The following is a 12,014-nucleotide window of genomic DNA, read 5'->3' as shown; positions in this document are numbered from 1 at the left end:
AGGGCTTCGTCGGAAAGTTGTACGATTTGACGTAGGGCCGGATTATGACGTATAAGCACCATAATGTCGGTCTACGTGAATTAATGAAATATGTAGATATTTTAGTGAATATCATTGTTTTCGTTGCCATCACATGAGAAGCTCCTAGAATATGGTGGGAAGCAATCTACAGGAGTTCCAAGTCCAGGTCTCGTTAATTGACGAGAGACTGTCTTCTTTTTATTGCACTAGACGGGTAAGGACAATCATATGGTAAACCCACCTAATGGTAAGTGGTTACCGTCGCTCATGTAAATGAGCAATGCCCGGGGCACAGCCAATAGTAGCCTTGCTTGAAGAAGGACAGCACTCAGGAAACACCGTGAACAACAAGTCTCTATTGTATTACCGCTATCCCATCTTTCAAACCAGTACAAATGCTTGTTTCAAGTCAAATTTCTACAGGACGAATACACCTGCGAACTGGCCTGAGCACAATACGGTCCTGTTTTCGGTACACATAAGAAAATATGTACCTAGTAATAATAGTCCTAGCTTGTGACTGATGAAACATATATTGACTATTTAAGAAAAAAAAATTAAAGACATGTGCCTGAGATTAAATCATAGAAATGTGTTCCCTATTGCACTGCTGTGTAAGTATAAAAATGTCTTGACAGCTGTTATCCATAGTTCGGGAGCTGAGGCTTAGCACACACACACACAAATATACTACACACTTGACTAATAGATATGAGTACCAATACATTGGTCTAACAGCAGTACTCAACATTGACAGATAAACAAATAATTAGAATGGATAACAATCTTATATACATAGATTACATTGAATCTTATCAAGCATATGACGTAGGCTCTTGAAATGAATCAGACGACTTTGGAGCTTGTCCTGTGAGGATAAAGTTAATTTTAAGATTTATTCTTGTATATTTGCAGTAACGATGACATGATTTTAATGGGTGCACATAATGCAATATACATTTATTCAATTTAAATGTTGAATATGTTTTTTTGCGTTAAAACTTCTTTGGCGTTCCAAACTTACAGAAGTGCATAATATAATTTTCATTAAAACCTATTTAAGAAAATTTACCTCTATTTTTATTCATTACTGTAATATATCTATAGGTCATTTAATAGTGGTTCTGAATTAGCTTAGAAAACGAAATTTAACTCCGAGTTTACTGTGTTGTAGTGTATAATTTATTGGCATTTCTAGAAATAATTCTAATGCTTAAGCTAGGTTATGTTTAATCTGTCATGTTTTTAAACTGTATTGAATGCCTTGTTGTTTTTGTGGTCAGTGACTACAACCAATGTACTATGTGTTCCAAATTTGAGTTCAGATCAGACCCTGTAAAATAATTAGAACAGAGTGTATTTGTGCTTGCTTCTTGTGTGTTTCAAGCAGTTATAATACAGAATAGAATGTTAACTTGGGGGCAGTTTTATAAGCTATAAATGGGTTAACGTTAAAAAAAAATCATTTTTACAATGTTTTACTTTTTTGTAGATAGTGATCTGTTTGCTGTGACTACAGAGATACACTGCCAAAGCACTGGAACTTAGCATTATGATTATTTACAAGAGTTAATAATAAAGAATATTTAGGTTTTTAGTTTGCATTTCAAAAATGATATATTTATCACAGAGTTTAAAATTAGAATTACTATGTTTTTAGAATCTAAAAATATATTTTATTCTCTAAACACATCGCAATTACTTCCACCAAGAAATGTTGCTTTGTTTCAATTTTATGTTTAATAGAATTTTAAACAGCCTGTCCAATGATTTCAAACCAGTTTCAGATTCTTAGAAACGGCAATCACACGTCATTTCACAATTATTATAAACGAAACAATGGCTGTATTGACTAAATAATCCTATACTTTCACCCATTCAACTATTTAAGATGTTTATCTGGGGAATTGAAATTTTTCAATCTTAATTTTTTTTATAAATTTTTTTGCACTAATTTATGTAATTCACTTACCTTTCTCAAAGTAAACGTTGTAAAAACTACACCGGACGTATTGAATCACATTTTTTCAAAGGTATTATTACGATAAGAGCACGATAAACGTAAATAAAGAACTAATCTTTGTCTGTTTGCCTCGTTTCGAGTCCCCACAATATGGAATAACGTTGATAATGTTCACACGATATTTACACTTGTTTACGTAAAAACATCAAATAAATAAACACGCGTGGAACTATGCGAGTGATTTAAACTCGAAGAATTCGCGTTCCTGAAATAATTTTTGCTTGATCGGTTACCAATCGACACGAAATTCTAAATTGATTGATTTGATTGAGTTAAAATTTGTTCTTTTAAATCATTCGTTCTGAGTGAGAGCAACTGAACTGATATACTCTTCAGTTTAACGGAAAAGTTCGATTCTATAATTTCTTTAGGCTTCACTGAACGTCTGCATTTTCACTTAATAAACTCATGTGTCTTTTTTAACATGATTATTTGCTGAGAATAAACAAATTAAAGCAAAACAGCGCTATATCTGATTTCGCCAAAGAAACTATTAGAGTACACTAAGTTACTTAATCATTTCAAAAACTTGTAATAATTTTATAGTCGATTTTTGTGGAATAATAACTGTTAAAGTATTTTAAAATTAATAAACCTAAACCTTGAATTTCTATTTTTACCTGCAAATTATAAATGTAGCAATCCCATAGACATGGACTGAAATTATACACCTGTGACCGTGACAGATAAAATAACATGACATATATTATTGACATTGGATGTCAAATTATTTGCATTGTACGAAACTACTTTTATGAATGGAAACTTGTAAATAATTCAATACAAATAAAGTTCGAAGGTAAACACATAAATAGATTAAATAGTATAAACCAATACAGAACGCAAAGTGAAAAATGTTACATTTCCGTAACATAAACTAAATATACTGTATTAAGTATTCAAGTTTACATTTTAAAATGGCAGAAAATAAGACACCGAGTCCGCAGAATGAAGAGAAAATCGAATTTAAAAAGCCTGTCTTGTTCGGACGTGTCGGGAAATTGCCTAAAAAAGTTAAAAATGAATCTGAAAAAGTAATTGAAGAGCCAAAAGATGAAACACCGGCCGAAAGTATCACTGAAAGCACTTCAAAAGAATCCATACCGCCGCCGGCCCACAAGAAAGAAGGTTTGATTCCGATACCTTATAAAGAGCCTAAATGGTCAGGATTATGCCCTGATGGTGAGTAAATGTTTTTTCAAAAGAGATAATATATATGCCTTAACAAGAGTAAATTTAAGTTTGCTTCAAAAAATATACTGCTTTGGTGTCGGTTCTTAAATGAGGATACACTCACTCATTAAAGTCATATCAGTGTGTGAAAACAGTTTTAGATTATTGTATGAATTTCAGGATCGGACTACGCACTCGAAGTTATAAAGTCTGGCATCATTACAGATAAAGTAGATTTGACTGGGAAACCTTATCATGTGTTTGGGAGATTCACTAACTGCGATATCATAATGGCACATCCTACGGTCTCTAGGTATGGTGGTTAGCTTTGAATTTGCCTCAGTGATAGGAATTATAAAAAAAAATTAACTAGTCTGTTTTGTAATGAGAATTTGAAAAGGTAGTTCCTTTTTTTATTACTTACACAAATGGGGCTAGGTTTTTACTAGAGCCCATAGAGACCAACAACATAAATTCCATCACCTACCTTTATGTTGGAGCTCTAAGTCTCAGCTCTATAGAACAACAGTTTTCCCACTTTTTTCAGGCTGGAACACATTTATACTATGCGGCACAAAAACATGGTTGGTACCTACATGGGTCATGCCATGCCTTATCACCAGTATCACTACTGCCATTTGAAATAGGGTGTGGTGTGAATTTATATCGGTGTTAAAGTGTTATTTTATGGTAGAGAGGGGCTTGGCTCTGCCCTTGGCATTGCTGGTGCATGAGCGACGGTAACCGCTTACCAACAGGTGGCCGGAATGCTCTTCTTCTTGTTTCAGTTTCCTCAAAACTGGGGGTCGTGACCACCTCCTCGCAACAAGAGTCTATTCCTGATCATTTCATATGCCCTACAAAGGCAATAAAAAAAATCATAATAATAATTATAGCAATACATTTTTATGTATTAATGTTGTTATTGTTTATCTTAAATACAATTCAGATAGAAATGAGTAATGATGAATTAAAAATTTTGACACATAAAATCTGCTTTGCTTGTATCCTGCTGAATTGAGTCAGTAACAATAAAACACCTTCCAGGCATCATGCGGTTTTACAATATAAAGCGTTCGCGGAAGAAGGGGAGCCCGTGTGCGGTTGGTACTTATATGATTTGGGCAGCACTCACGGCACATTTTTGAACAAGGAACGTCTTAAAGCCAATCATTACACTAGAGTGAGAGTCGGACATCAGATCAAATTTGGAAGCAGTACTAGGAACTATATTGTGATGGTAACTTTTTTATCTGACACAAGATTATCTTAAATAGATATCTATCTTAAGATTATCTTTTACTGGTGGTAGGACCTCTTGTGAGTTCGCACGGGTAAGTACCACCCTGCCTATTTCTGCCGTGAAGCAGTAATGCGTTTCGGTTTGACAGGTGGGGCAGCCGTTGTAACTATACTTGAGACCTTAGAACTTATATTTCAAGGTGGGTGGCGCATTTACTTTGGAGATGTCTATGGGCTCCAGTAACCACTTAACACCAGATGGGCTGTGAGCTCTTCCAACTCATCTAAGCAATAAAAAAATATAAGATGTCTGACTGATTTTCTACTAGATTTCTACTAGATCTATGCGATATTAGAATTGGTATTCGGAAGTCTAAAGCTCTTCTTTATAGAGTCCATCTTCTATGAATCTGTTTTGTGTTTTTGTCTTATTCCTATGTACTACTCAGGAATAAAACAATACTGAATGCAGCTATTTAAATTAATATTTTTGTAAAAATACAGATTATAATTACAAATCCACCGAACACTACAGTATTCATATATTTGAAATTTTCAACTTTTCGACCAGGGCCCCGACTTTGACTGTGAAGGCGAGTCTGAACTGTCAGTGACGGAAATAAAACAGAAGGCATTGGAAATGAAGGCAGAGCGGGACAGGATGATCAAGGAGGCGATAGAACAGAGAGAGAAGGAACGATTGGAAGAGGAGAAGAGGAAAGAAGAACTTGGTATCGATTGGGGCATGGGTAGGTTATTATATTAGAATTACCTTTTTTTTATAATTTTCTTTGACTCTTTGGCGGGAACGCGAGGAGTAAAGTTGTGTAATTTGTTTTATTTTGTCTATATAGTGTTTCTTCAAGTATAAATGCTTAATAACAGTGGTTTATTAACTGTTTAGTAACTGTGAAAGTGCACAAATGTGGGAAAATGAAACAAAGTCACTGAACGTAACTTCTCAGGATCCTCCAAAAAGTCCGCTAAAAAGTCTGTGTAAATGGCCACCATTTTTCTGAGATTATATTTCATCCCATATCATCTCATCTCATTCATTTCATAAATTAATTTAAGTATAAAAAAGTTTTCATTAAAATTAAAATAAGACTTGACCTAAAGGTCTTAATTACCAGGTCATAAAATCCCTTAAAAAATGTTCTTTGATTGCTATCGAAATATGTTATAAAGTTATATTTGTTTAGTGCCTGTGTGTTAAGTGATTATGTGACCTAATTAATGTGGCAACTAAAATTTTGCCACGTGGTTTGGGACATTACGTCGAAGTCTTTGATAAAACAGTCCTTTTGCTTAAAGTCAGAACTGCCAAATTTTTACCAGTCACAATACTAAATATTATTTGCAATAATGCAATAGGGCTGACCTTTTTATATTGTATGTTATAAAAATTAATTAAACCTAAGTTTCGTCGAATTATCTTCAACAGGCGAAGACGCTGATGAAGAACCAGACCTGGTCGAAAATCCGTATGCTGCTACAGCAAACGAGGAGCTATACCTCGATGACCCAAAGAAGACGCTACGAGGCTACTTCGAGCGCGAGGGTCATGAGCTGAACTATGACTGCGAGGAGAGAGGAATCGGCCAGTATATATGCCGGTAAGTGCCCAGAATAGTGCAACTTTATTGGTGGTAGGACGTCTTGTGAGTCCGCGCGTAGGTACCACCGCCCTGCCTATTTCTGCCGTGAAGCAGTAATGCGTTTCGGTTTGAAGGTTGAGGCAGCCTTTGTACTGTAAAAAATGAGACCTTAGAACACATGCAACGATATAAATGGAGGCATTTACGTTGTAGATGTCTATGGGCTCCGGTAATCACTTGACACCAGCTGGATCGTTAGCTAAATCTAAGCAAAAAAAAAGACTATAACATTATTCGATTGTTTTTATTAACCTGTTTATCATTTTCATGTTTAAAATTATAAAAACCCAGCGTTCTACCAAAATCATTTAAGTACAATTTTGCTTATATGTATATTATGCTATATACTAATTGACGCAATTGACGATTCTCGCCACCAGTAACCATTTAACAGCCGGAAGATTCCAAGTGCAAATAAAAATTAAAAATACCCTGTTTCAGAGTGGAACTCCCAATGGACGATCCCCACGGTAGACCGGTGATGGCCGAAGTGATCCACCGAGGGAAGAAGAAGGAGGCCGTAGTGGCGTGTGCGCTGGAGGCCTGCAGGATCCTCGACAGGGCTGGACTGCTGCGCCAGGCGAAACATGGTAACTGGACCAGGCGCTTGCAGCGTGCAGTACTGATGTTGCGGCGCGCTGGGGAACCCATAAAAGCATCACTTTATCATGGTCGATGTCGTCGTGGTCTAAAGGATAAGACCTCCGGTGCATTCGTAGCGAGCGACCCGACTGCGCCGGGGTTCGAATCCCGCAGGCTTACACAAATTTGTCTGATGAATTACATGCTTGGGATATGATCACGAACGAGTTCCACGGTGAAGGAATAACATCGTGTAATAAAAATCAGATTACGTCGAAAACTAGATCCTTCAGAGAGTGGAGGGATCTTTTCTTTTATCTCTATGGGGAAAGAGCAACGATCAGCCCCCATATGACGTCACACGTCGCGGTTTTCGTTTCGATGTGATGACCAGCGCCATTACTTGTTGTCTTTGTTTTTGTAAACAACGGTCTTTCGTAAGCTTACCACGTATATTGGTATATAAATCAAATAGTATTATAGTTTATTTTATATTATATGTAAACGGTATATATTTATATATTGTATGTATATATTTGCCAGAACTTTTCTAAATTATACGGTTATCTGGAAGAGATCGACCGAGAAGACCTTTCTCCCTCTCTTTCTCTCCCTGTCTCTCCCCCTCTCTCTCTCTCTCCCCTCTCTCTCTCTCTCCCCTCTCTCTCTCTCTCTCCCTGTCTCTCCCCCTCTCTATCTCTCTCTCTCTCCCTGTCTCTCCCCCTCTCTATCTCTCTTTCTCCCCCCCCTCTCTCTCTTTCTCTCCCTCTCTCTCTTCTCTCGCTCTAAACAACGTATGTACATATGGCGTTTGTTGATTGACACTAGAGTCGCGCCGGCGCAAGCAGCGCGACTGGAGCGCGGACGACTACTACGACTCGGACGAGGACACGTTCCTGGACCGCACCGGGCACGTAGAGACGAAGCGCCGCATCCGGATGGAGAGGCTCGGAGCCGCCGAACTCAAGAATGAGAAGCCGCTCACCTATGATGACTTGGTGAGTTGCGTTCACTGGAGTACAGTGCCCGGCAATTTATTATTGTTTATATGGGTGGACGAGCTCACAGCCCACCTAGTGTTAAGCGGTTAATGGAGCCCATAGACATCTACAACGTAAATGCGTAAAACAATAACAAAAGTTTGAGAATTGACATCAAACAAAGATTATGTGTGTGTCAAATATATGGTAGTGTGTGTAATATTTTTTATTTATTGATTTATTGTATTATAAAAGCATAATTTCAAAAAAAATATTAAAATTCTGCACTCCTCCATATTTTCTATAAGTGTGGGAAAGGACATGGGCCATTTTCGGCCCAGCTACTTGTGCTCTCAAGGACATTAATGAAATATCTATAGAAAACACATTTTATTTTTTAAATAGTTATTGTAAAATTTAAGGGTATTTTAATGGTGGGATAATTAAAATCATAAATTAAAAGAAATTAGCTTGACTAAGCTACATTGATAATATTGAAGGAGTTGCCATAGGTAAAATATATTTATATTTTAAACAATTCACATTAAATCTTCTTAGAAAAAATATTATATTGCAAAAAACTAGCAAAATATATTAACATATTTAATTAATGGATTTTAAAATTCATATAAAATATTATATCTAAACAAAAATCTATTTTTATACTTTTAAATCCGTAGAATAAATCATGACATGGACGAATAATTATTGAGCTTAATTAAAAAAAAAACTACGATGTTTATTGACGTTTTACATCTGATCACTCGTTTTTGCACACTTATATTATTTTACCTGCCTGCCTGCCTACCTGGATATTATTATACCTGCTTATTATATTTAAGAATATTTAGAATTAGGTCTGTGTCATAAAGTATAGTAATATAAATAATATTTAAGCTGATGGTGATGTTAAAGTGTCAGTGTATTGGCAGCAAAATCATATGATAACCTAAAATTCTTATCTTATTTTTTAAATATCTCTGTATCCCCATGAACAATATTTATTTTAATTTGTTTATAATAAAAGGGATATATAGTCTGTTATTTAAACTTAATTTCATGACTGTCCTTGAACTTCGTTTAGTGGGCCATGCAATGTATGGAGAGTGGCCCATGTCCTTTCATACTCCTTTCACCAATTTTTTTTTAAATCGGCATCCCTAAATCGAAAGCACAAGGACTATATTCGTTTGTTGGAACAGCTCAGCAAGGTCGAGGAGCTGGAGCGCAAGCTGGCGGCCGAGGAGAAGTCGCTGGCGCGGCTGAGGGCCGAGCTGAAGGCGGGTCTGCAGCCCAGCGGCGACGCGGACGCGCTCGACCACTACATGAGCACCCTCAAGCACGGCACCATGGCGCAGAAGGCGGAGATATCCCAGACGAAAGTAGTAGTTTTATTTTTCCAAATGGAAAGGCAAAGGGTATCACACCATACAGCTTAATATTTTATATTTATTTTTTTATGATAAATGATATTATGAAATGAAATGAAGCTGATTAATATAAAACATGGCATGGCATGAAATGAAATGAATTGAAACGAGATGAGATGATATAGTATAGGATATTTTTATGAAAAACTAGCTGTACCCGTCCGCTTCGCTGGGCATTTAAAATTAACATTATTATTTCTCATCCCCATAAATATTCTCATCATTAACGCTCCGGCATCTGGTGTAGGGAGTCCAACACTCATATAAATATTAGTCTATCCATTAAGTACATGTATTCTCTACATGAATACCAAGTTTCAAGTCAATCGGATGCACGGTTTAGTAGTTATAACGGAACATCCGTAAAAACCACTGTAGATTTACATATTAGTATAGATGATAATATGGAGGGAAATGAAATGAAGAATTTGAGACATTAATCAACTGGGATGAAATTAAATGAAATGAGATGAGATGATATATGATAAAATATAATCTCAGTAAAATGGTGGTCGTTTACTGAGATTTTTTCAGTGGACTTTTTGGAGGATCCCGAGAAGTTACGTTCAACGGCTTTGTTTCATTACGAAGGTATGGATATTCATGACAGGAATTAGGCTTAATCTATTTTTTTTTAAATATGGCAATATTGACTTCTTGCGGACGGCATTGTTGCCAGGTTCGACCTTATAAACCCCTTTATTTATTAAATACGTATTCTCATGAGAAACGTTACGCGAAATGAGACTATAATTAAATGAAAAATTACGAAATAAAATGTAATAAAGTTTTTTTTGATGGAGTTTTTAAAGAAACCTGACAAGCCATGTCCGGCGACTTTATTACATGTTCCCACACTTGTGCACTTACAAGGAAGCTCCTCGTCGCTTCGGTTTTCTCAATATTGAAGGTCGTCATCATTTCTTCTCAAAAAGAGCTTATAGTGGATCATTCTACGCCATTTGTATCCTATCTGCCGCCGAATGTAGCGCATAAGCTAAGCTGCACATCACAGAAGATAAACAGTTAACAAACTACCGTCATGATACGTTTAAATCTACTGAAGCACGAATTTAAGAAAATAAAACAATATACACAACTTCGTCCCACGTACTCCCCCATTACTTTAAATCGTATAACACTGTACTATATGTTTTTATTTTTATTTTTTCTTGCATAGATGGGTGGACGAGCTCATAGTCCACCTGTTGTTAAGTGGTTACTGGAGTCCATAGACATCTACAACGTAAATGCTGCCACCCATCTTGAGATATATGTTCTAAGGTCTCAGTATAATTACAACGGTTGCCCCTTCAAACCGAAACGTATTACTGCTTGACGGCAGAAATAGGCAGGGTGGTGGTACCTACCCGTGCGGACTCACAAAAAGTCCTACCACCACTAACAGAATGTAATATGTGTTTTTCTTTCAGATGAACATACAGAAGCTGCGTAAGGATCTGTCGAAGACGCAACGGCTGGCGGAGCTGGCACGCCCCGCACACCTCCCGCCCCTTGTCGCGAAACAGGAAACAAAGATGGCCGTCAAAGTCGGGAGTAACAGCGTTGTCTACGGGAAGAGGTGAGCAGAAACACCCATTTTTTTTAAATCGCATACATGACTTTAGAAGCTGTCAGAGCTGTCATAGTACGCAATATATTTGACAGATGCATGAATCGCGATAACTATTACCTTTAAACTTCCAAGATGAGTTTGCTTATTTACAAGTTCGGGACAATAAGATTCGGACCAAATCCGAAGAGGAGAAGAAAGAGATCAAAACTTATTGTCTATTGTGGCCTCTATTATTGATAATAAATAAATTACTTTCGACAAGTGACACCCGGGCTCAAAAATGAGGGTTCTCTGTACTGTAAGGACCGGATACTGATGTACTTACATACATTTAAATATATGTTTTTAACTTCAATTTATTGTGTTCAAGTCATGTATTTTTCGCGTTTTCTTTTTTTTTTGTTTTTGTTTTGTATCTCTTATTTCTAAAAGAACTAACAAAAAAATTCTAATCGTGGATTAGTAGAAATTTAATTTGAATTTTACAAAAATTTTAAGTTAAGAACCTACATATAACTACATATAAGAGTAAACAATTTTCTTTGTCACTCGAAAGTTCGCCCGTTAAGAGAATCGAACCTACGCTACTGTGTCATTCATACAGTCGTGTTATTTTCAGGATACGTCTAAAAGAAGACACCCGGATACGACCCAAGGTTTCCGTACCATCGAAGCAGGACGACGGAGAATTCGTTGAGGAGGTGGAATCGGATGAAGAGGAGAAGAATGAAAGTACAGATCATAACAAAAAAAATAATACCGAAAATTCTACTAAATTCGAAAGTGCTTCGAAAGCTGGTATCATTGAAGCTGAATCTAGCGTGGAGGGCGCTCGTGTTAATGACAAAGACGACGATGGTGATGTCAGTAAGAGAGAGGGAGACGAGAGACCCAGAACGTTCGGTCCGATGAGGCCTCCCGATGGATACGTGATACCAGACGATTATTACAGTACTCGAGATTGTAATGAAATCATGGAGGAATAATTAAGAATAAATTATTAAAAATGTTTTGTTTTTCATTTTGTCTTATTGACGACGTCTGTTCGAAGTACACCGCCCAAAATAGTCTATAAAGTAGTCCGATAAATAATAAACTTTATGCTGTATATAACTGCGAAAGTTAAAAACATTTTTCCTTCTTTAATATATTTTATAAATTAGCTTAGATTATTTTTCTCTTCCATACTTGTCTCCATTCATGCTCTATGGGACTTGGGTCTTGAGCTCGCTGGTTGTTCAATAACATTCATTTACAATTTCAATGTTTCGAATGTAATTGACAACCACGGCTGCAACACGTGAGCGTGCATTATCATGCATAAAAATA

General features: G+C 36.5%; 2 protein-coding genes across 14 annotated transcripts in view; one reads left to right on the top strand and one right to left on the bottom strand.

Annotated features, from left to right (window-relative positions):
* LOC101746620 (mitogen-activated protein kinase-binding protein 1) overlaps positions 1-2,135 on the bottom strand; it is a 116,604-nt gene extending 114,469 nt beyond the window's left edge. For 10 of the 11 annotated variants that reach the window (XM_038019488.2, XM_062675408.1, XM_038019489.2 and 7 more), the window contains exon 1: positions 1,994-2,135. The gene's annotated coding sequence lies outside the window, so the exon portion shown is untranslated. Of the gene's footprint in view, positions 1-816; positions 890-1,993 lie in introns of all 11 variants that reach the window. The other variant, XM_062675404.1, reaches the window with a different exon arrangement.
* Positions 2,136-2,721: 586 nt separating this feature from the next.
* Positions 2,722-11,692, top strand: LOC101741716 (kanadaptin). 3 transcript variants are annotated; one of them, XM_004925919.5, is made up of 10 exons: positions 2,722-3,226; positions 3,398-3,530; positions 4,265-4,457; positions 5,031-5,208; positions 5,904-6,075; positions 6,559-6,707; positions 7,528-7,697; positions 8,882-9,061; positions 10,543-10,691; positions 11,305-11,692. In XM_004925919.5, exons 1-10 carry the CDS (start codon positions 2,962-2,964, stop codon positions 11,669-11,671), a joined length of 1,956 nt encoding a protein of 651 aa, XP_004925976.1. In that variant the 5' UTR covers positions 2,722-2,961; the 3' UTR covers positions 11,672-11,692. The 3 variants fall into 3 exon arrangements, with proteins under 3 accessions (XP_004925976.1, XP_012545687.1, XP_021203522.1); XM_012690233.4 differs by having other exon boundaries at positions 8,882-9,064; XM_021347847.3 differs by having other exon boundaries at positions 8,882-9,097.
* The last annotated feature ends 322 nt before the right edge of the window (positions 11,693-12,014 follow it).

The sequence above is a fragment of the Bombyx mori genome, chromosome 23 (assembly GCF_030269925.1).
Source record: "Bombyx mori chromosome 23, ASM3026992v2".
In the NCBI taxonomy this organism is placed as follows: domain Eukaryota; kingdom Metazoa; phylum Arthropoda; class Insecta; order Lepidoptera; family Bombycidae; genus Bombyx; species Bombyx mori.
Note: the sequence above shows the minus strand (reverse complement) of the source record. Positions and strands in the feature narration are given on the sequence as shown.

What these genes read in the sequence shown, in the direction of transcription:
- LOC101741716 (XM_021347847.3), top strand. Translation starts at nt 2,962, where the DNA reads ATGGCAGAAAATAAGACACCGAGTCCGCAGAATGAAGAGAAAATCGAA. An exon ending in TGGTATCGATTGGGGCATGG is followed by an intron (nt 5,209 to 5,903) that starts GTAGGTTATTAT and finishes TATCTTCAACAG; the next exon opens with GCGAAGACGCTGATGAAGAA. An exon ending in TCCAAATGGAAAGGCAAAGG is followed by an intron (nt 9,098 to 10,542) that starts GTATCACACCAT and finishes TTTTTCTTTCAG; the next exon opens with ATGAACATACAGAAGCTGCG.